The sequence below is a fragment of the Danio rerio genome, chromosome 9 (genome assembly GCF_052040795.2).
Source record: "Danio rerio strain M-AB ecotype USA chromosome 9, GRCz13ab, whole genome shotgun sequence".
Classification (NCBI taxonomy): domain Eukaryota; kingdom Metazoa; phylum Chordata; class Actinopteri; order Cypriniformes; family Danionidae; genus Danio; species Danio rerio.
In genome coordinates, this window is record NC_141029.1 from 39,580,565 (window position 1) to 39,606,216 (window position 25,652).

A 25,652-nucleotide genomic window follows, 5' to 3' on the forward strand; every position below is an offset into this window, starting at 1 on the left:
ACTAGTCAAAAACAGAAATGGAAAAAATGATGATTTTTTTTTTTAAAGAGCCATTTAATGGAATATATATATATATATATATATATATATATATATATATATATATATATATATATATATATATATATATGAACTACAGTGAATCTACTGAAAGACAAGAACGGTTTGATCCACATTTTTACTTTAACGTAAAAAAAATTTACATTTGACATCTCAAAATCCCGACTTTATAACTTGCAAATAGTTTTTTATAACATTATCTTACAGATACTGCTTTTATTCTTCAGAAATGGGCTTCCATGTCTGTAGGGTGACACAGATCATTTGACTGCAATTTGCTCATTCACCTGTTTCCAACAGAATGAAATCAGTGGTATCATGATGAGATGTTTTACCTTGTGAAAAAGATATAGGGCAGAACGTGAACATTTTAGGAGAGATAGCAAAATGTCTCGGACCTGGGGGTATTACATCACTAGAATAGGGGACAATGTTCCCACCATGCTCCACAAAAGCACTAACACCCATCTCCCATAGTTGTGCAGGGTCACCCATTTCACTGAATAGGCCCCCTTTCTCCAGCTTTTGGGGGCTTCACCAACAACACCATCAATGGGAATAGTGTTCCTCCCCCACAATGGCCAAATCAACTGTGGGAGCATTTTGGTCTCTACCCTTTTCCCCGTCTCCTCATTGAAGCCTCCTTCGACCTAACAATACCAAAGAAAAGATGCATGCCTTCACGTCCGCTTACATACAACTGCATCCCTCCCTTGACAGCAAGGCGGAGAGAAACAGCTTCACAAATATTAAAATGACAATTCAACTTTCTTTGAGCTTTGACTTGAGCTCTCAAACTTCAAGCATTTGCAATTCGACACTCGTCTGATTGAATCCTGGAGTTAAGAATCATCCGTTTAATTCAGTCCGCTTGAAAAAGAAGTTAAGATGTCCTTTTTTCCATTATCACCAATTGAAACTAGGACTGCTCTATATATTGTTTCAGCATCGATATCGTAATGTGCGAATGTGCAATAGTCACATCGCAGGGTCTGCCGAGTTGAGTTGAGACTATAATTAACCAGAAAACACAGTTCAGGACAAAGTTTATACTAAAAGAATTTATGTTTTTTTTTTTTAAGTTCTGTGATTATAGACAATTTCATGTGTCGAATTCACTGTCAATTATAATATTTGTAAACAAAAAATTAATGAAGACTATAGCAGTCATCAATTGAGGAGGATCAAAAATAATTAATTGATGTCTTTAGGCAAGAACTGATATTGCTGAATAGTTTTGGGACAACTATGATGAAATATTTGATCCACAAATTTAATTTTACATTTGATTTTGTATTTTTTTTTTGTGAACCTCAATACTGTTAGACTCTCCAGAAAAGCACAAAGAACTGTTTATTTCACGGTCATCTTTGTTCTATTTTATTAATTTATGCTTGTAATTTGTTTATTATATTTTATGTAGATTCACTTCTCAATCAATGTAAAATTATGTAAGAAGTCATCTTGTGAAATTATATTCATATTTAATATTTACATTGAAAAACAAAATAGCGCAATTTTAGTTTTTCCAATACCTAATTAAAACGGTCCTGAAAAAAAAATGTAAATAATAAAAATTGTCCTTTGAATATGATTGGATTGCTAGAAGTTGGGCATTGCAAACAAAATGAAAAAAGACTTGAACTTCATCTCTGAAAACTGGACTGACTATAGAAATAAAGAAGAATAGAATAGGATAGAGAAAGGACAAAAACAGGGCAGAATGTAACCAGTTGTGAAGTGAAGTCGTTTTGAAGGGTGGGGTATGGCATTTAATTAAAGATTATGAGCAAAAAATATTTTTTACAAAGCAACGATGTGCACCGACAAATTATTTATAACAAGCAGTACTACCTGTATATATAAAAATACGAAGAGTAAATGAAGAGCTCAGATCCAAACACTTCTAAATGTCATCTGAAATTTTCTTCTAAAACAAGCATTTTTCTTATCTTCTATGTTTGTTGTCAGTTATTCCACTTTAAAGCTAAGAAAAAGAACTTATTATTTGCTATGAAAGTAAAATTTCTGTGTGTATGAGGGCAAATAAATTTTTACAAAGTAATGAAGTCCACTGCTACATCGTTTATAACAAGTAGGGCTGGGTGATATGGCAAAAATGCAATATCGATAATTATTTTCCATATTGAATAACAATAAATATTTCAATGCAAGTTTGTAATGCATCCAGATTTAAAAGAACCCCAACAATGACTGAAGCCACAAAAATGAGAGGGTTCATTAAATGGCATAACATATTTTCGGCCAATACATTTTTGATAGCCAAAAATTTGACACATTAAAAGCAACACACTTTTAAATTCCCATTGCTGCGAATTTCTGCTGTGTGATTGGCTCTTAGATCAATATAGAGTAAAAAAAAATAGTCCAGAGCTTATTTCACTTTAAAGCCAATGAAAAGAACTTATCTGTCAATATAAAAGTAAAATTACTAAGCCAACACACAAGAGGCTGAGGAAATTTTAGAAGAAAATATCAAACAGCATTTAGAGGTTTATGCATCTAAATTCTTCAAATTTAGATTTCATTGCTCGACTTCAGGGGAAACTTCAGCCTGCTCAGAAACAAGATTTCTCAATTGCAAATAAAAGATGCAGATTTAAAAAGTATAGTGTTTGATTAATTAGAACCCACAGACGCGTCTCGCTTGATTTGTGTAAAAACATCTCCATGACAACATTGAACATAATTGTCGGTTTCCAAGCTTTAATGGTTTGTTGTATTTGAGTTGCCGTCTGTCTGCAAGACATTCTGCAAAGAAAAACAACAAACGCGCTGACAAGATAAGACTCCAGACAAATTGAGCGCCTTCAATCACATCAAGTATTAATTAGGACTGCAGACAGCAAGCAGCTCAGCCGTATCACAGATCGCATTTCACAGACTGAGAAGCGCGCAGTCATCCGTCCACACCAGGTTTCTGACATCGTGATACGGGCAGTTGTGCATCTGAGAACAATATACAGTTGAAGTCAAAATGATCAGACAGCTAGTGAATTTTTTTTAAATAATTCCGAAAATTAAGCTTAACAGAGCAAGGAATTTTCACAGTATTTCCTATAATGTTTTTTTCTTCTGGAGAAAGTCTTATTTATTTTATTTCGGCTAGAATAAAAGCATTTTTAAAATAAAAAAAAAAATTTTAAGGTCTACAGAAAAAAACATTGTTATACAATCACTTACATACCCTAACTTGTCTAGTTAACCTAATTAACCTACACTGTAAAGCCTGATAAGTTAATTCAAACTGTATGAGGAAACCAATTACGGCAAACCATTTAAATAATGAAAACAAATTGTTTAAGTACTGTAAACTTTATATATATTATGAATCTTGTACACACATTTTATTTGTGTTCATATCATTAAACATTTAGGGTGCTTTTACATCTGTGGTTTGGTTCGTTTGGTCCGGACCAAGGGCAACAAATGATACATTGAGCATTTTTCTGCCGTTTTTGGGTCCTTTTCATACCACACTGATTGCTTTGGTCCAAACCAGTTAAACAGAACCAAAATGCAGTCATGTGACAAAATCCACATCACTTATTGGCCAGATGTTGTTGAACGTATTTCCTGCTTTTCAATTGGTCAGAATTAATGTGCGGAAAATGCCAATGGAACACCTGCAAGTAAACAAACCGGCAGACACAAAATATTGCTTTTTACTATGGAGGGATGACTGCGCTGGCTGATTGTATCCCTGCTCATAGTATACTATATAATTTATATACATCACTTTAGACAAACTATACATTTCAAGAATAAAGCGCTGCTGCAGCAGGAAAGCAAATGTTTTAATGCATTGCCAACGGCGAAGGCGCTTTACACATCACTTCAGGAGGAGGCATGAATTAATTTAGGTTAACTGTGACATGGTCATCTTCCGGAAAAATTACCAACGATAGATCAGGCAATGTTTCTGTTTCTTTCTTTCTCTCGGTCTCTCTCTCTCTCTCTCTCTGTTGAAAATTGATGGTACAGCACTGTCAACAAATATTTTTTCTCCCCATCCCAAAAACGCACAGCACATCAGACTACGGCAGCTGAATTAGTCCATAAAGGTGCAGTACTTTTTGAGGTTAGGGCTGTTCTAGTTCAGATCATGTTCTCACCACAAACTAACAGCTCCAGGGTTTGTTTGAAAATGTATCGAGACCACCTTTTTCAAAGAGGTCTCAGTACGCTTTTTTGGTCCGCTTTTGGTGCGCACTCGAGTGTGATTGCTACGTACATTTACACCAACTAAGAGGGAAAACGAACTTTTGTGCGATTCAATTGAACTAAGTAAGGCAGGTGTGAAAATACCCTTAGAGTAGTAGTAACTTAAACATTTTAAGTTGTTATCAGTTATGGGTTCAGTTAAACAAATAAATTAAGTCCAAACGACTATGTAACTACTCAAACAGTTTGGAATTGCTTGAAGCATTAGAATTACATTAACAGAAAAAATGAATTAATTAATTCATAACTCATTCTGTTTGAGTTCTGCTTAATATAATCATATAAATACATATAACACTCTTTTTCATTAAGTTAAAGTAAATTTATTTTATTATGAGTCAAATTTTTTGTGATTTTCACTCATAGGTTTTACAGTGTAGTTAAGCCTTTAAATTGCACTTTAAGCTGAATGTGAAACATCTCTAGTAAAATATTATGCCCTGACATAATGGCAAAGAAATCAGTTATTAGAAATTAGTTATTAAAACTATTATGTTTAGAAATCCGTTTAAAAAAATCTTTCCATTAAACAGAAATTGGGGGAGGGGAGGGGGAATACAAGGGGACTAATAATACTGACTTCAACTGTACATCCTTGCTTTATCAGAAGGAAACAGAGCAAGATGATAACGCATCAATGCATTTTTTTTAGTTGAGCCCCAGTTGAATCGTTCAGGGAATACGTTTAATTCAATACACTCTGCCATCCCTCCCCCATTGACAAACAAAAGATAGCAGGACGTTTCTACAATATTCTTGAGAAGCTGCCAAGGGCCACAAAACTACTGTTCCACCCCTTGATAGCAGGAATAATAACGAAGAGATTCATGAAAAGCAACAATTCACACCATTTGGGGATCAAAATAGAGGACATTACAAAAACCTCTACTCCCTTTCAGCGACAGCCTGGGAACGCCATAAGATAATGTTTCCTTTTTCAAAACCATTGATGCCACAGGTTCAGGATGTGTCACGTTTCCGGCTGACAAGTCACTGAGGATAAACGATGTTAATTTTTAATATAAAGCCTATTATCTTGATTATAATTAATACACTGTTAACACACAACACCAACAAGAAGCAATACATATTAAAGGAATAGTTAACCAAACATCGAAATTGTATCATCATTTACTCACTTGTGCACTTACATTTACTTTTTACATTTACAAGTGTAAGCAAACGTGCACTTACATTTTCTGACAATGTAAGTAAACGTGCCCCTACATTTCCTGATAATGTAAGTGCTCTTGTTCCAAACCTATTTCAGTTTCTTTCTTCAAAGGATTTTATTTGGTACTGCCAGTGTCTATCAGTTTTTTAACATTCTTCAAATTATCTCTGTTCAACAGAGAAAAGGAACTCAAGAGTTTGGAATCATTATTTTTCTCAGTAGAAAGTATTTGATTTAATTTAAACCATACAAAAATCTAAAAAAAAAAAGGCCATAAAGAGCAGATCAGGGTGACCTTTGCAGTGAGATATGTCAAGTCTCTATCTCTGTTGTTAAGTATAATACAAAAACTTAAAAGAATTTCACATTTTAGTCTAGCTCTTATCTAATTAAATGTTATGAGAGTCACTTTTAATGAAATGGCATACAGAAATGTCCTTATTACCTAATATTGCATTGATATGTCAGTCTGAAAACATCCATGTAAACAGCAAACAAAAATGTGACCATGGCCTATGATTGGATTCTTTAATTATCCATTACAGAGATTTTGAGGCGCTTTCTGCATGACAGTCATTTTACACATGCAGTATGTGGGAGGCAGATACCTACAGTAAAAACACTGCCATTGAAACAAACCATACCAAGTTTAATAGCAAAACATTCAGCTTCATAACGATGAAATATGCTCGTCATTCCAAGCAAGAATGCATTACATTAACTCGATTCATAGTTCTAGAAAAGAAAAGAAAAGGTAAACACTATGATGTGCATTACATAACTTTAATATTACTAAATGAATCTGGATGCATTAAATGTATGATTGCATCCATTTTTATAGTTTCTTTTCTATTATCATTTTACTTTGATATGTGTTGTTGTCATACCTGTACTCTTGATCAGACACAGTTGATCATATGCATTTGATTATATACAGTACATTGAATCATGTTATGTAATTGCTGTGTGTTGCTGAAAATGTAAAAAAAGAACTTATGAGAACAATGATAAAATTGTTATTGAGGAAAAACATCATATGATACAAGTAAGTGTTTGTACATGGCCAATAATCTATATACTTGAAGGCATATGATTGTTTAAGGAAGGGAGGAACACAGGAGGGAGAAAATTTCTACCAAAAACAAGTTGGGAAACATTGGTGGATATTCAGCTGATACTAACTAAACATGGTACTAGTAACATGATTTAAGAGCAGAACGCAGACTCTGAACAGACTCAAAAAATGAAAGATAAAAAAAAAAATAATTTGCCATGGCAATTAAAGGTTAAGCAGACAATGATTTTGCTCAATATATGAAATTGAGATAGACGGACGGACGGACGGACGGACGGACGGACGGACGGACGGACGGACAGACAGAGAGACAGACAGACAGACAGACAGACAGATAGATAGATAGATAGATTGTAATCTAATTTATTATTATTATTATTATTATTATTATTATTATTGTAGTTTTTAATTATCATTTTAATTAATATTTTTGTACTACTATTACTAATATTTACTATCATTACTATGTTTATGCACAATTTTTAATAAATATACATGTATGTTCTTTTTTAATGTAAACTTTATAACTGCTTTGGCAATACGTGTTGTTACATGTTGTTACAGTACATTTGTCATGCCAATAAAGCAGTTAAAGAGCCCATATTATGGGTTTTTGAAAATTCCCCTCCATGTAGTGTGTAACACAGCTCTAAGTGAAGTGAAGTATCCAGCTAAGGCTTAAATCTTTAAGAGTACAGTGTTTAAAACGGTTGATTCATCTAAAAAAAGAGTCGACTCATAGTGCTTCAAACGAGTCGCCTTGATACCGAGTCATTAGGTGTTTCTTTTTTTTACGAATGAAACCAAGTTATTCACGTGCACGCACAAACCCGGGAGATTTCAAACCTGAGGCCCCGCCATCTGACGCAGAAACCCAGACACACACACACACACACACACACACACACACACACAAACATGCCGGTTGATTGAAGTCACACTGCAGATGGATATATTGAGTCTCTACCCAAAGATGAAACCTCAGCATTATAACCAAGCAGTTGGAAACTACTGGAAACTTCTGCAAACTACATGCTACAAAGAATACTTCATCTGCGTTTGTTAAAGGAAGAATCAGTAAAGAGTAACTTACTGCTGGACGTCAGGATGGGTTTCTTCCTCCATTTCTCAAGTGTAAGTACGTGCGATTAAAGTTGCCTCGTTTACTGTAGCTTGCAAATGTATTTAGTTGTGATTTGTTACTTGTAACCGCGTGTACTGTATCAGGTTAACTGGCTTTATTCTCTTATCGCGTGCAAAGTCACGTTAAAAACGCGACGTGTGTGTGTGTGCGCTTGCGATGTCGTCCGGAGGTATGTGTGTGTGTTTGTGTGTGTGTGCGCGCGTTGTCGTCCGGAGGTGTGTGTGTGTGTGTGTGTGTGTGTGTGTGCGCGCGCGCAAGGACGAGGGCAATGTGTGTGTGTGTGTGTGTGTGTGTGTCTGTGTGTCTGTGTGTGTGTGTCTGTGTCTGTGTCTGTGAAAAGAGCAGAGTGGAACAAGTTATGTGATCTCCTCGACAGTTTTTGCCCAATAAAATAGTCAGTCGTCTGAATTTTCAAGTCCATCGACTGTATTTACATTGACCCACTGGCAGCTAAAATCCACGCCTACACTATCGAGCGTGTATAAACTGTGATTACTTTTATATTGCTGATTAGCTGTTTGGCTTTTCACTCTGACTGAAGGCAGTCGACCAATCGCAACAGGCTGTCATCGGTCCAATCAGCGCAGATTAGCTTCGCGCTAAGGAGGGGTTTGGGAACGAATGAATCACTGGACGATTCATACGGGAGTCGCTGGGATAATTAGGTAAAAATAAATGCAGATTATAAGACCATGAAAGTGTTTTATGACCTTGCATGCATATTAGACTGTTGTTGGAGACCCTTGCAACCAAGATATGACCCTATTTCATGTATAATATGGGCTCTTTAATGAATTGACTTGAATTGAAATTGTCCAGAAAATGTATCCATTCAAGTTGAATTCATTGATGGGGGTTTAAACTATTGCCATCTGATAATCCAACTCTTGACAGGAAATGTCAACTAAAAATGATTTTATAAAAACAAACCAAGGCTGAAGGTCAAAATATAAGGTTGAGACAATCAATAGAGATAATTTGATTCATGATAATGATTAATGTACAATTAAGCAGGAGTCCCAGACTGGCACTCTTCATTTTCAAAGTTTCAAACTTTGTTTCAAACTTTTCTTTTGAATGTGTCTGTGTGTATTTTTTTAATTTACACACAAAAAAATCTAAGTATCAGTCAAGTGTCAATGGCAGTTACCTTAAACCCTTCTAAAGTGCTTTGAAACACAGCCGTGTGTCTTACAAAAAGCGAATTTCAACTGCAAGCCTGACTTAAGCTTCCCATCCATGAGTAAAAGATGCCATTTCTACCCTGAAAGCTAAAAATGAGGTTTTAAAGATGTTGACTCATGAATGGCTCCTAGAAACTCGAGCACAGCGCGCATATGCACTTTAGCTGAAGTATATTTGCAGACCGGCTCTTATGGAAGATATCATTAGGATAATTCAGCGAGATGAATTCTGAATGCCTTGGGGAGATGTAATATTCAGCATGAAGAAGTGCTAGAACAGAAAAAGCTTCTACTGAGATTAATGAGGGTTTAAAACTGTATTATGAGCGCTGACAGCTTTTCAGAGAGAAATTTATACATTTATATGACTGTACATGTCTAGCGTTCTGTCATCATTTGTGAGACCTTATGATAAAAGATTTGATGACCGTTAACAAGCTCAAGCATCCCACTAACCCTAAAACAGGGTAGAAAGTACACTTGACATTGACACTCTATTGCATGCAGTCATATCTACTGCCAGTCAGATCAAATTCTTCCCCATTAAACTTTTATCCACACTGTCCCACTCCACATCAGAAATAATTCACATGGCACATCTTATGTATGCACCCCTAAAACTTTGATAAGGGCTACTAAGTCATCGCTTCCAGACTGCTAAAAAATTATTAATGCTGATATCAAATGCAAATGATCAGATTGCCTTCCATTTTGGGGTTTTGTTACTGTGAGCATGCAAACAACATCCATATGAGGCTACTACTTAATCGCTTTCAAACTGACAAGGGATCTCATAAGATCATTACACATGAAAACCTGCTTTACATTTGAAAAGAGAGGCCTCGTGCGCTATGAAAACACATGAATTAACTGACACATGTGGCGGTGGTGATGGTGGGGGGACTTGTATGAATATTAATAATCCTACACAAAAGCCTTTAGTGGACCAGTAAACAAGCAGACTCTTTAGTTAAGAGACCGCCTCAGACACACATAGACATACACAATAGCTCCAGACTTCCTTCATCATATGAGTGATGACAATCTGCTGTGGAGTGTCAGACCCCAGAGAGTGAGGCACACTATAAGAAGGAGACCCTTGAGGTTTCGCTTGACGTTGAAAACGCAGTCAGAACCTATAGAAATCCTGATCAACAACCTGACCGGTGAGCTTCGGTAATAAACAACTGAGATGCTTGATCCTGAAGTCTGGGCTAAACAAACCCAGCATATACAGGCTTTTCCTAGAGACATCAATATAAACATTGCGGTGAGTGGTGTTTGGGTAAGAATAAGTGGACAGGCGGTGCTTGACTAGAATGAGTAAGCTTTGGTAAATAAATACATTTGCCAACTTGCCTGAGGATAGTCATAACTAGACACAGTCAACCAGACTTCAACTATTCTACACTTAAATGAAAGACAATGGGATCTTGAGCTATATTAATGAGAAAATATTTTAAAAAAAATATCCACAATCAAGGACTGTAAACGAAAAACAAGGCTTCAAAGCAAGCTGCACAATTGTTTCCATTTATATCAAAGCAAATTTTTTTTTAGAGAATACTAATTTAAAGGTAAGCTCAGCCCAAGTTGCATAATGAGGCATTGCCAAGATCTTAAAGGGATAGTTCCACCAAAAATGGAAATTCTTTCATAAGATTTTCATCCTTCACTTGTTCAAATCTATTCTTTAAATACAAATTTCTTTTCTTCAGCATTTTTGTTTTTAAAAGATGTATTAATAGACATCTAAACATAGTCGTCTTGACTAAAAAAGGATACATTTGGGCTGTTCCTGAAAACCTAAAAAAACGTCAAAGAATAGACCAAAACTAGACAAGTCATCAAATAAACAGAAATGAATGACTACACATATAAAGTCTGTCTAATATTTTTATTTGATGACTGGTCTAGTTTTGGGCTATTCTTAGATGTCTATGAGATTTACACTGACATCCCAAGTTTAGCCTTGTTTTAGCCAAGCTCTCATCATTTAGATGTCTATTAGATGTCAATTAACAACAAAATTGCTGAGTAGTTGGCCCCCATTGACTTTATTTGTACTTTCTATAAGTATTTTTTCCTGTGAAGTCGAAGAGTGCCAGCAACCATTCATTTTACTGCAGCTTATTTTTCAGGGGTCGTCACAGCGCAATAAACCGCCAATTATTCCAGCATATGTTTTATGAATGCCCATATGTGAGGCGACAATGTCAGCAACTAGCATACTTCAAAATATCTCCTTTAGTGTTCAACTAAAAAAAGAAACTCATAACGGTTTAAAACCACATAACAGAGAATACTTTTTTTTTTTTTTTTTTAATTTAAAAAAAAAAGATTTTGGTGCAGAAAAAACAAACATAAAGCGCTCTGGGGTAGGCTCAAATGTATGGTCGGTGCTCTTTGGGTAAGGGATTCATCAAAACAGCAACAAGAATCAGTCCCAGGCACTCAAATAAAGTGAAAAATTAAAAAGCCTTTATTCACATGGCTAAATCTCTAAAAACCTACATGTTTCGGCAGAAGTCTGCCTTCATCAGGGTAACCATTTTTTGGTGAACTAACCCTTTAAGATGATCACTACTAGTTCACCTCTTTGTTCTATTTTTGGTTCAAATTAAGTATTCACATCCTTCACGATATCATACTTGAGAAGCAAATTAAGCTATTATGTTTCACTGCCTGATAATTTGATGCATTTTCCCTCATCAGCCACCACTTTGTAGAAATCTCAAATTAAATGTTTTATTTTTAAATGTTTTTTGGTAAAAGTTCACTTTCGCATGATCATTGAGAGGAATCAGACATTGTGGGTCACATTCAAAGGACAGACACTGACACATTTCAACACACAAGCATAAAAACCAAATTCCTAGAACGCTTTGTAGCAACTGTGTGCAAGCTCAGTTAATTCACAAACCAACAAACTGCGCGAGTCATACAAGCAAATGTAATGTTAATTATTAAACTGAACAAAATCTCCAACTTTCAAAGCACTCAGAAATGTGAACATTGTAGAGGCAGTGAGTTAATCTGTAAAATTAATAATAGATTTGCAAACCGAAATCTTCTCTTAGTGAATTTTTAAACATTAAAAAAAGTGAAGACGCATACTAAATTGTCCAGTTGTATCCCTGAATGATGATGTGAGTTTCTATGGCAATTCCGTTCAACTCCGTTCAGCAGGAATGACCAGCAATGGCAACATTTTTCACAATCACAACAGAAAAATTACAGATATACACTGTGATCCTCCTAATATGACGTCCAAAAATAATAACGGTTCCCAGAACTCAACAAGAATAACAACAGCTTGACATTCTCTATACACATGGATCTATAATGAAGGTCCACAGCAGGCTTCATTCCCTCCAATGGAAAGCATATTTAAACAGTCTGAATTGTTCATCCTTTTTATATTGAAAAAACATGCCATTCATCATATAGAAAACCAGTTTCAGCAGCAGCTTTGGTGTCTATTTATGTAATTGCATTTGAATGGAAGGAAAATCTAACATGCAGAGTGATGTAATGAAAATCACGGATCCTTTATGGTGGAATTAAGAGGCTAAGTTTTGAATCTGTACATTTTAATTTGAATTTCATCATTGTTTTGAAGCATGTGAATAAGCAAACATAAGGACAACACATTCATAATTATGAACTTTAAATCCACTTCACTTTTTTATAAAGTACTGAGGGATACATGAAGGTGCTCCACAGGATGATCAGCCTAACAGCGAACCTTGATGTTGTCCTGGGAGAGTTTGTGAGTTTGATCTATTAAAGCTCTTTGATTGCAGCTTAAAAGAACATCAAATGCATCTATAATTTTCCCTACTTACCCAACAATGTGAAATGTAAAGATTGGAACAGATTTGGCCGACTCAATCGTTTGCTTTTCAGAGTTTGAACAGACTTGTTGACGTTAAACTCAGATGAACCAAAGGGCCCTGATTAGCTGCTTCAGGTATGTTTGATTGCAGTTAAAGCTCCACGGGAAGGCAGATTTCCAGGATTTAGCGCCGCTGACTTAAACTGTGCCAGGCCAACAGGTGATTTTCCCTCTCTAGCTCAGGCGTTTGTGTATTATCTGCCATCTGTAATCATAGAGTGCGCTTAGCCTACAAGACTCGACACTGCCCCCTACCGTTTCTGACCAGCGGTGCAGTGCATGTCCAATACACCTGTTCTCCAGTTCGCGAAGACAAATCAAGCATCACAAACCAATGCAAGCAACAATTTCAACACAAACCCATATATATGAAATAACAAGTGAATTTAAAATGTCAGAACAACTGGATGAAAAAATTACAAAGCACAAAACTCATTACAAATATAGGAGGCTGAGAATAGACAAGTGATTTGCTACATAGACAATTAAAAATAAAATGTTCTATTATTATTATTATTATTATTATTATTATTATTATTATTATTATTATCGTTCCAGCGCCCTCACATATGACCTATATCAAAGAACTGTCATCAGATAGGATATTGCTTTGTTTGGGTTGCCTACTCGTTCTCATTGCTGACCATTGTATGTATCTCTAGGCTACTATTATTGGATATACCTTTTTATTGTACGCAGTCTCAGTTTTCCAGCCTGTTTTTGCTGCGAAAGTTAAAGAAAAGCGCTGTATATAATACATTTGTTGTTGCTGTTTGTTGAAACATCAACAGATTCCGTCATTCACATGGTTCTCTGACAGCTGACTGCCAGAATCGTTCACTCACAAACATACTGACTGAATGACCACCAAATACTGGTATGGTATTCAGATCCTAATAAACAGCGAACAGCTTGTCTTTTAACGCTAATAAAGTTTCACGAAAACACAAAGACAAATAGGTGACAGATGGATGCAAAATCCCTCCACCTTTACTAGGAGACTTATTTAAATATCTTTCGCAAAAGTAGGTTATTATCGATGATATTGTAGAGTATTTATCAAAGTAAATAAATGAGGAGAAACCTTCAAATGCCAAAGGAAGATAAAGGACGGTGTAAAACAGCGTGTTTTCCTCGGAGCTTGTGAAACCTTTCGATTCCAAAGCAAAATTCCTCGGATCCTGAACAGAACGTGAGCAGCGAGTAAATTCAGTGTCAGGATAAAAGAATACTATGGTGAATCCTGTTCATATAACAGCTAATAATAGCTTTATTAAAATGAGAGCAGAACACTAAAGACCAGAGATTTTTCAATGAGGGTTTTGTCATCACCACAAAGAAAGAAAATACACCCATAAACGAGAATTTGTTATATAAAGAAGTCTTAAATTATTCTAAAATACTTCTGTAATATTGTTACACATTTCTCGTTTAGCCAAATCCAACCCGCTGACAAATGTTTATTAAATATATGCTTTGCAATTTTGAAAATGTAAGGATTTAAAAAGAAAAGAAATTCAAATTCACAAATATTTACACATTTATTTTGTTCCCACAATAAAAAACCCCATATAAATTCGCTTAGAAATGTTAATAATGCAATCTAGCCACACAACTTTGGACCACAAAAGTTCTGAAAGTACTTCAGTCTCATCCTACTCGGAGAACATCAGAGGCGGTTTCTATAAATAACTCCATCTAAAGGTGAGGCAGTGGTATCCAAAAAGAGTATTTTACCTTCTGATGTTCTTCCTCTGAAGTCAAATCTGTCGTACGTAAAACGCAACGCATAAACCGCAATCTCCGCTTGGTGTAGTTCTCCTGTGCAGTATCCCTTTTCTGTGAATGACTTCCAACGATCGACCTGCAGCTGCTTTACTGCGCTGTGCTGGAAAGAGGAGGATACTACAGAAGGGCGGCTGCAATTCAAACGAATAGGGGTGCGAATTCTGTTCAGAAGCTACACCTTCAAATTGTGGCTCTGTGCTGATGAAGCTGATGAGTATTTGAGTTCACTTTTTACATGCAATTATTCAATGGAAAGTTTCTGTAAATCTATTTTTATGGCAATTGAGCAGTTGTGTATAAGGATTCAAAAACACCCCTATTTGCAGTCGGAATAGTCTGCCCCTAGAATCAGTGAGGTACCATGGCAATTAATTAACTGTTTGGATCTCACAATGCTTTCCAAACTGTTTTGGTATTTTGGGGTTCTGCTGTGGTTAAGTTAGAAAATCCTGATAAAGTACTGTGACCAGGGGCAGATTTAACCAAAAAGCGAGGTAAGCGGCCACTTAGGGCCCCCAGAAAGTCTGGGGGCCGCCAATAAATATCTAGAAGTATAAATTAAACTATATATATAAAACGTTGTTTTATATAATATTTTGTATGGTGAGAGTCAAATAAAATTATAATGTAATTAAAGATTATTATGAAATAAAATAATATTTTAATAATAATACTATTTAATAATAATATTATAAAATATTTTTATTTCATTTGCACAAATTTGTCCACCACCCCCAGTAATGAAAGTGTCCAGCAGTCAAATTTATTTTAAAAAAATGCATGTACTACTTTTTGTTGTAAATTCATTTTAAGAAGATCAAGGTTTGAGTGATATAAAAAACCTGCTAAATCAATAAAAATGAAATAAAAGTAGAAAGTGTGCATTTTACGACTGTTGTGCTCCATGGTTGGAATTGCTTAGAGCCCCCAAATCACTAAATCCGGCCCTGACTGTGACACGAGTTACTAAGTGGCCTCAAACTTGCATAAGCATTATGGTACTCAATTATTGCCATATGTACTGTATAGCTTTAATATGCAAGCTTTTCCTATACTTTTCAAAAGCACAAGGTGGAAAATATGTAGTATTATCGTTTTTACTAATATAAATTGACAAATCTGTATTGGGTTTGGTTAGGAGCAGGTTTGCACAGATGTCACTGAAAATTACACACCATTTGAATTTATAATATGGGACAAATAACAGCTTAACTTTGATGCATCTGACATAAACAGAATATTTGAAAACGTAGAGTCATGTTAAGATAGAAATATAAAATAAATCAACTAGAGAAGTGGTTCTCAAACTGTGGTACGTGTACCACTAGTGGTACGCGGGCTTACTTCTAGTTGTACGCGGAGGAATCACTGAGTAATGAAAGAAAAAATGAATACAATTTTAATCATTTGATGCGTTCGATAACACCGATGTGAGCAGCATTAGCTGTTCTCTAAAGCCTACAATCAACGTGCTGTGCTTAGAATGTTTACTTTAGTGCATCGCGTCATCTGCAGCTAAAAATCAATCCAAATGACGCAGAACTAGAGAAAGAGGGACGTGGTGCTTGCAGAGCAGATATGCGCTAGAGCAGTGGTCCAAAACCCTCAGGCCACAGACCGGCACCGGTCTATAGATCAATTAGTACCGGACTGCACAAAAAAATACTAATTATTTCCATTTTATTTATTATCTGTGTCAGAACAATCATTTATTTTGAAAAATCTTTTATTTAAAAAATGACCATATTCTCTTGTTACATCTCGGTCACTTAAGCATCATAATTTAACCCACAGGCTAGCAAAATGAGTAGGAACTGCAGCACGACACGCTTGCGTCTTCCAGGCATCCCCAGTTGAAAACATCTTAACTTTTCAGAATGCCGCTCTGCGAGTCACATGGTCAAGTTGTCAAATTGTATAAATATGAATATGCCTCGTTTTTGAACTGTGCAGTGCTGTAGCTGCTTAATTTGGCCAACTACGCTACTTTATTTCAATACTGGTCATTTTGGTGGTACTTGGAAAGACAATTTTTTTTGAGGTGGGCCTTGGTAAACAAAGTTTGAGAACCACTGAACTAGAGAGTAAATACATTTTGATATGCATAAAAGCTTGCCACTGGCTTGCTTGGTTTGGGACTTGGGGAGCTACGCATCGATGAATTTGTTCTTCAGTGTTTGGACTTTCAGCACTGAACTGAACTAAACTGAACTTCAACTCTAAAAACTGGACTGACACAGTTTCAATTTAATAGAACTTCTATTTTGACACAATCTACATTGTAAATGCACTATATAAATATGGATGAATTGAATTGAATAAACAGTATCAAATTAAAGTTTTATTCCTGACAGATTTTAGATATCAAGTATCAAGACTATTGAGATTTACAGTAAAAATTTGATTAGCATTCATTTATTCATTCATTTTCTTTTCAGCTTAGTCCCTTAATTAAATAGGGGTCGCCACAGCGGAATGAACCACCAAGTTATCCAGGATATGTTTTATACAGCGGATGCCCTCCCAGCTGCAACCCATCATTGGGAAATAGATTAGCAGCTAATTAATGATTAGCATTCATTATTCTAATGATGTAATGTCTCGATGTATGTTTTCTGTCTAATAAAAGTAACAAGCCAACTTTTTTATTGAGTAACCTAAACCAACAAATTTTGACAAAAATCTTTCATTTATCCAACCAATGTGATGAAATTAAAAAAATACATTTAATGGCATTTATACACTGTAAAAAATTATATGATCAATTAGACCTGACCGCATATGTTTTTAGGCCATTGTAACCTATTAATCAAATGTAATCATGTTCTAACTTAATTTTATAAGATACACAAGCTGTTTTAAGTTAGTTTAATATAATACAAGTTCAATGGACTTATAAGGTTAATTTGATTCAGCTTAAAAAATTAATGTAACCAGGATTTTTTACAGTGTAGCTATAAATAAATAATGTACAAAAGTTAAAAGTATTTAACACAGCTTGATTTTTTAAAAGTCTTTTGAAATGTATTTTTCCCCCCACCCCTCAGTGCAGTCAGGACAGTTGTGTGGTACCTCTGTCACTTCCAGGTGGTGGCACTACAGTGTGTCTGACTCATAAGCAAGATCACTGCAAATCTAATACAATAATTAGTCTAGGTCTATTAGTTTATTTTATTTGGCAAGTATATTAGGCTCTATATTGTCTCCATAAAAATTAATTCCTAAAATAATGAGGCATAAATCCGCAAGAGTAGCCTACTTACTAAGATAGATTATATGTTATGAAACAACACTTAGTAACTACTAAATTTAGCTATGATTCAAATATATTAGAAAATATATATATTTTAAAATGTATATTTCTGACTGCGAACAAGCTGGTGGTTTGGCTATACTGTAGTTATAATAACTTGCTTAACTTGCTTATTAAAATGCTAAGTTTATTATTCAGATCATTTTCATCTGTTCTTAGGCAATTGTTTAGTGGTTGACATGAGGTCTAAAACAATGTACACAGCTTTATACTTCAAATGTGAACTTTGAAGCCATATGGATAAAAGAAAAGTACGAACTGATCAAGGTTAAAAACCATAGGGTTCTATAAGTCCACTATATATATATATATATATATATATATATATATATATATATATATATATATATATATATATATATATATATATATATATATATATATAAACTAGTTTTATATTTAATTTTACACGTGTGTCTTATCCAACATTTCTGAAATCTGCAAGGCCAACAAGTCTGCACACGCACAGTATAAATTTTATTAAACTTATTCATTCTGACCCAGCCGAGGCTCGAACCAGCGACCTTCTTGCTGTGAGGCGACAGACAGTGCTAACTACTGATCCACTGTGTCAGCATTAGTATATTTAGAATGATATAATTTAATACAATCTTGCTTATATTATTGTGCTTAAAGATTCTGTCACATGTCTGACCAATAACAGTGAGCACTTTATAATAATTTAAAATTATAAAAAAAAACACCCTCCCCTCCTTACGCTAGCTCTTCTTTTCTCAGAACTAACAGTTCTCTTACTTCTTGTTTTGTAATGCCTTATCATGTTGGAATGACTAAATGTAAATGTAGAAAGAAAGTATTTCTTTAGTGCTTTTTTAGTGCTCACCTGGGTTTTCTCCGGGTGCTCTGGTTTTCCCCACAAGTACAAAGACATGCGGTACAGGTGAATTAAATAAGATAAATTGGCCGAAGTGTATGTGTGTGAATGCAAGAGTGTATGGGTGATTCCCAGTGTTGGTTTGCAGCTGGAAGGGCATCCACTGCGTTCATTTCACTGTGGCGACCTCTGATTAATAAAGGGACTAAGCCAAAAAGAAAATAAATGAATGAATGAATAAATAAATAAGATTAGAATGAACAAAAATATTTATTTAGAATATTATAACTTTTTAAATGTAATAATAATAATAATACATATTTACATTCATAATAAAATAATATAATTGCTATATTTATTAAATATTTAAATATTTATTTATTTTTAAAAATATTTTATATATATAGTTTTTTATTAAATATTTAATAAATATAGCAAATATATAAATCAATAAATTAGATTAAAACAGATGAAAGCAAATACAATTGATTACTCACATAAGTATATAGCTGTGTAAATAAAAACAAACAGTATTGTGAAAACTTTAAAGTGCCAGCTAAATTATATTTTTAACATGAGCATTTTCACTGTATCTGAATACGAGGCATACTCATTTTCATTAACATTGTTCACTTCCCCAACTAACATGATTCTGAAAACCTTCTGTATATCTATTCAAGAACTAAACAACAAAAACTAACCAAAACAATGACTTGCTTTCAGTTTTAAAGATCATTTGAACACAACCTCTTTTCAACATTTCTGCATAATCAAACAAACCTCAATAGCCCCACCTTATGCCCCCCTCAAAAAACTACATTTCCAAAGAAACTACATTTCCTAAGAAGCAGCGCGTTCTCCAGGGATTTGGAGGAAAATGGATTGCGCTTGCGTAGCAGGACGTGGCAGCGGCATCATGGCTTCTTGGAACCGACACGGGAGACGTAGGAGACTGGTCGAAATGTTCATATTCCTGTCATTGGTGAGTCTTTATGATCAATCCGATTGAATCGATATAATCAATAATAAGATTCGCGCGCACCAGAGAGATTTTGTGCTTGACGTAAGGCGAAAACGAAAGAAAAAGAGGGATGATCTTCAGTCCCTCTTGCAGCAGTAGCTCAAAGTTGACAGCAGAAGAGAGACACTCAAGATCAATCCATTTCATTCATCAGCTCTCCTGTAGATTTGTATGACTAAACACACGCAACTGTGCGTTTCACATGCGTTAATGTTCAGCATGCAACTGTCTAATGTCAACTAGGATTCACTGTTGTCGCTGATAAAGGATAAAATATGCTGTGAAATTAGCATTTTAGTTGTTCCACTTAGGCGTAAAGCTTTAATAATGCGCAATGATAAAAGTGTTGCATTGTAATAGTTTCATTGGTTAATGTTGTTACGTGATGATGCTTATTTTTGTTCCTCTTTGTTATAATATTCAAAATGCATGAAAACTGCATTGAATCCATGCACTAATGCACCTGTTCAATCACGAACTACTCATTTTCTTACACGGAAGTCATTAATATACATGTCTTAGTAATTATACTGTTGAAAATACCATTTTGAAAGACGTTTTGATAAATCGCAAGTTTTTTTTTTTTCAAAAACAATACAAAGAAGTAGTTTTTAAAAGAGTATTCATATACAGTGCAATCAGTCACTAACATGTTGAAAACCATTGGATTGTCTTGTGACAAGAAAGTTGCAAAACAGGCCGTGTCTGAAAGCACATAGGTTAGGGCTGCACGATACTGGAAAAAAAACTTGCATTGCCATATTTTCACTCCCTACAATTTATATTGCGATATTTCACAAGATAACTTAATTAATCAACTTAAAAATTTTAGATTGATTGAGATGATTTTGTAGGGGAGTGCATTTGCATAAAATATGATAATCTACAAGCAGACTTAAAGTAGATTAATATATGCAAATAAAGGAGAAACTATAAAACTATACAGGTGCAGAAATAATCAATTGTACAATAAAGCTGTATTTTCTTCATTGTGTTAATAATTAAGTACAATTAATCTTTGTTAAATCTACAAACATAATAGTTGATTTGTTTTAAAAAATGCTATAAACTCGCTTGAAATTTTTACAGAGGCCTTAAAATCACATATGGTGATTTTTAACTTTTTACTTTGTTAACCTGAAATGAAAATGATCACGTCTTCTAAATGGTTGGACCTGGTCAACTACAATCCTGACTCTACATTGCACACCCTGTGATGGTCAGTAAACCAGTTGTAACATGGAACTGTTAAGTTACCTTAACTTAATTTACTAAAAATATACACACAAGTTTATTTACTCACTTTTAAGTCAACTAATCACCTTTAAATTAACAGTTTTAATCACTTTTTTAAATGAAGTCAACTAATTGATTTTTTTACAGTGTTGAAGAAACTCAAATAAGTTTCAATAAACTTTAAAAAAATATATACAATTAAAGTTTTTTTTAGATTGAAAAATATAGGTTTCTGTAAATTCATGAGTTTTCAATACACACAGTTCCTGCAAATGAAAATGTAGTAATTAACAATAAGATTATTAAAGTCTTTTTCATTGAGTGTTCATTTTAACTAATGCATTGAACATTTATTAAGTATTGAGTATCATCTAATATATTTAAACATTTTTATCAACTTCTTTTACCCATTAATACTGCTCCACAGGTGGTTCCCACATTACTGATCTCCCCATTTCTCCATTATGATGACATTTGAACTGTATATTTCAGTTTGCTAGGGTGTGGTTTATGTCTACACTACCAGCATTATTAAACCTTGATCGTTTTTTCCTCTCCATCCTCCTTGTTGGCTTTGAGATTAACATGACATAAATGAGCTTGTAGTGTTTACATCCCCAATTAACCCAATATTTGCTTCAGTTTAAAGGGCTCTGACCCGGTTTCACAAACTAATTTGTGAATCAATGTGGGCCGTGTCCTCAACACTGTACTCTAATACCAGCTCTGCCACGTCAGTCAACTCTCATTATGCAGGAGCTTTCCTGTCTCACATCCTGTTTTGCGCCTGCCACCTCAAACAAAGGTACTGTCCTGAACTGTAGCTACTTCTGTGGTGGCTGTCAGAGGGTAGAGAAACCACTCTTTACAATCTGTTCTTCCCTTCAGCCCCCTCTCTTGTCAGTCCAATTTATAAAATCTCTTTACAAAGTCTACAACCACCTTCTTTCCATGACCCAGCACTCTTGGGGTGTCTTTGGGGTTAGGAGTGTAAACCAAGGTTAAATTAACGAAAATTAAGACTAACCGTGTGTTCGCACTGACAAGAGCATCAAAGTAGCTGAAAGTATTTCATTTTCAACGAGAGCTGATGGCGAGCTCCAGAGATGATTAACTTTATGCTAATGAGTTATGATGTGGTTCAGAGGCAACCTATCAGAATGTACAAGTCCACCTCTTGAGAGGTTGTTGCTAGAAGGGCTACAGCTGTGGCCAGAAGTTAACGAGACTTGTTTCTATTATTTATTAAATCACTCATTAAATGTATGTTTTTAATACCTACACTAAAAAAAAAATAAGGTAAGTGGTTGCAAACAATTTATATGGGCTGAATTTAAACAAATTAAATGGATAATGTGTAACTTAATTTGTATGTTTAAATTCAGCCCATATGAATTCTTTGCAACTTCTTAAAATCATTTAGTAATTCCAATGGATAACTTTTTTAGTCTACCCCAACCCTAAACCCAATCATCACAGTAATGTAAATACAGTAATTATACAGAGTATTATTCATACTATTTATTAAATTACACAATACATTGTATTTTATTAACGAACGTCTACCCAAACCCTATACCCATAGTAATGTAACAATATTCATTATTGTTGTACAGTGTCACAAAAATTATGTTATATTGACGTGAGTATCCACAGCTTCTGTATAACCCTTTCCAGTTTCAGAGAATGCAGTCTAATAAAGTTTGGTTGTGACCATTTCAGTTTCCAAGCAAAACAAAGCACAGAGGTTGATTATTGCTATGGCCGGTTACCCAGTTTGTAATGTAGGATACGCACACATTAACGTTAACATAAGGCTATTTGACGTCTTCTGTTAACAGCATGTTTAAATTAGACTAGCACTTAAAAACGAACTCTAAAGCCTCACTAAAAATGGCTTTTAATTGGTTTATTTCATTAGAAAAACATGTAAACATATCGAATCGTCACAGTACCATTGACGGTGACCAGAGCCAATGATTCACTAGGTTTTTGTAAGTCATATTACACATCGTTATAAATGTAGTTATTAACATTAAGATTAATAAAGTCTTTAACTAATGTATTGAGCTTTTATTAACAAATGAAACTTTAAAGTAATACCCAATATATTTATTCATTTTTAACTTATTTAGTTTGTAATGTAGGATGTGAACTAATTAACAATAAGGTGAAGACCAAGGCTATTAAGCTTCTACCATAAAGGGCATCTTTAAATTACACTAGCTTTTAAACATAAACACTAAAGCCTCACTAAAATGTATTTAAAATGGATTTTACCAAGGCTTTTAAACAACTTCTATAAATGGCATGTTTAAATTAGACTAGCTTTTAAACATGAACGCTAAAGCCTCACTAAAAGGGATTTTAATTGGTTAATTTCATTAGAAAAACATGTAAACATATCGGATTGTCACAGTGCCATCAACAGGGTGGCCAGAGACAATGACACTCTTGCTTGTGTGATTGCACGGTTTAACTATAGTTCAAAAAAACATTTTTATTAAACTGAATAACTAAACAAATGAAAAACTAAAGGAAATAAAATGATAACTACCAAGAACATTATTGTTTTTAGTATTAATACGCATTCATTTTGTGACTGAAAATCCAACGCAATCTCAAAAAACGTTTTGATTTAGTGGTTAATTTGTATGAATCTAATCTAATCTAATTCGTACAATTTGCTTATCACCCAATGACGGTTAGGTTAGGGGTGGGATTGGGTGCCACACCTCCTTTTTAAAATCGCAAATTTTCGTACGACTAAACTCGTACGAATTAGTACGAATTAGCCACTAAACTGACAAAGCGTAAAATATTTGCGTTTCCTTGTGAGATCAGGCTGGAAAATCTGACCTGCTGTGACTGTTTATATAGCGCTTTTGTGAACAAAAACACACGTGTATTATAATTAAGTAATATCAGCACCTGTACAGCTTCTTTCCCTTTGTGTATTACTCTGCCAACATACAGCCAGCAAAAAGCAGACACTACAGATCTAAAGTTTAAAAGATGCTTGCTCAGCTGTTTAACTGTCAGCTTATGATTTGAATCTGGAAGTAGTTCCTCATACATAAGGTTTTTTGAGACTCTCCATGTTAGATTTTGTTTTATATACACAATTATGCCATCAAACTGTTGTATAAACACAATATCACACTCGTAGCAGTGCTATATGGCTGTATATCGGCACTAGTGGGGGCACTCGGCCTGCAGCCTCGTGTAAACGCACGCCTTCTACCAGTGCCGATATACAGCTTGCGTTTTGCGTGGTTTTGGGTTCAGTGACTGTAATGTTTCAAACTATAATTTTATTTTTATTACTAAAACGTTTATTACTAAGAAGCGCAAAATTTAATGCAAGCTGTGCAAACATCACACTTTAGTCTGCACTGGACGTTAACTCTAAACAACTGAAAATAAATATATAAAAACTAAATAGAAATGTATTTGCAAACTAAAACTAACCAAACCGTCTGTGAAACAAACTAAAACTGAAATGACATAAAATGTAAAAATAGTATCAAAATAAAAACTAGTTAGTTCTGACCTTGCAGTAAACTATTACTATTAGTGTGTGTGGACGTTTGACTCGTGTATCGACTGTTACAGAGTCATTTCCTTCTGTTTGTGAATTACCTACGTCAGCTTTGGCGAGTCGAAGCCCCCCATGTTGTTTGGCTCAGCAGGAAGAGGGAGCATGTTTGAGATTTGTGCTGAATCAGTGAGACCCTAAAAGTGAAAATGAGATTCTATTTGTTAAGCAGATTTGCGACGTTGCTCGTGCCACGCATGCTAGATGACAGCTCCCACTGCTGATTAAGCAAGATGTTTTTGCGTCGATGTATGACAGACCATTTTTTTTGTGTGTTGCTCATGCTGTGCAAAGCATGTCTAAAATGGTCCACTGCTGAAACCCTGGTGTCCTTGAGCGGAAGATTAATCTCTGGAGTGGTAGCATCAATAATCTGCAGTCAAAGAAAACATATTGTACAAAATTAGATTACAGAGGAATTATATATTGTGCTGAAATGTAAACACTGAAAGTTTTTTTTGTTAGAATGGAAGAATTTGGAATAGAAAATCTTTTTGAGCACAGATTTTTATTCCAAGTATGTGCTATTGTTAATTTAGTGATGTCAGGATTTTTATTTTTGTCTTATCTTGGGAGACTTATTGGCCATATCCATTATTAATTGGTATTTTGTAGTGTTTTTTTTTTTTTTGGTTGGTTGTTTGTTTGTATTTTTGCAATCCAATATCTTTGCAGTGCATTTGTCGTTGATATTCAGCTATTACATATCATTAATTGTATGTAAGAAAATATGTATATTAAGCTGAGTACAATCTTATCAAGTTTTTTTTAAATATTAAATAAGATTTTCAAAATGTAAGAGACCACAAACAAAATGAGGACATGATATTGCTCTGAAAGTGAAGATGGCAAATCATACACCAATAGATTTTCCTATTGGTCCTGAATATGAACAGGAAATCTTGCAAAATCTCTCGAGACTTGAGAGTAAACATGATTTATGCATAAAAGAATAAACAATATGTTGCCATAAATCAACAATCTCTGCAGTCCGAATCTATTTCACTTTGTGCTGCTGCACCATGACTGTGTTAGTTATGCTTTCATTTTCTGTCAGCTTGCTTTCTGATTGGATATATCA

General features: G+C 34.6%; 2 protein-coding genes and 1 long non-coding RNA gene across 6 annotated transcripts in view; 1 reads left to right on the forward strand and 2 right to left on the reverse strand.

Annotated features, from left to right (window-relative positions):
• The window catches only part of sema5ba (sema domain, seven thrombospondin repeats (type 1 and type 1-like), transmembrane domain (TM) and short cytoplasmic domain, (semaphorin) 5Ba), a 273,670-nt gene extending 259,040 nt beyond the window's left edge, over positions 1-14,630 (reverse strand). For 2 of the 3 annotated variants that reach the window (XM_087268166.1, XM_087268164.1), the window contains exon 1: positions 14,518-14,630. The gene's annotated coding sequence lies outside the window, so the exon portion shown is untranslated. Of the gene's footprint in view, positions 1-12,730; positions 12,966-14,517 lie in introns of those variants that run through there. The other variant, XM_087268165.1, reaches the window with a different exon arrangement.
• Positions 14,631-19,577: 4,947 nt separating this feature from the next.
• pdia5 (protein disulfide isomerase family A, member 5) overlaps positions 19,578-25,652 on the forward strand; it is an 84,493-nt gene continuing 78,418 nt past the window's right edge. The window contains exon 1 of one of the 2 annotated variants that reach the window (XR_015498890.1): positions 19,578-19,698. Coding sequence is in view for 1 of the 2 variants with exons in the window: in NM_001113576.1 (NP_001107048.1) it covers positions 19,633-19,698 (66 nt within the window). In the remaining variant the exon portion in view is untranslated. 2 annotated transcript variants of the gene reach the window in all.
• Positions 19,694-25,652, reverse strand: part of LOC137496491 (uncharacterized) — a 65,319-nt gene continuing 59,360 nt past the window's right edge. The window contains exon 3 of the long non-coding RNA XR_015499740.1: positions 19,694-24,944. This is a non-coding gene — a long non-coding RNA (uncharacterized LOC137496491). The remainder of the gene's footprint in view (positions 24,945-25,652) is intronic.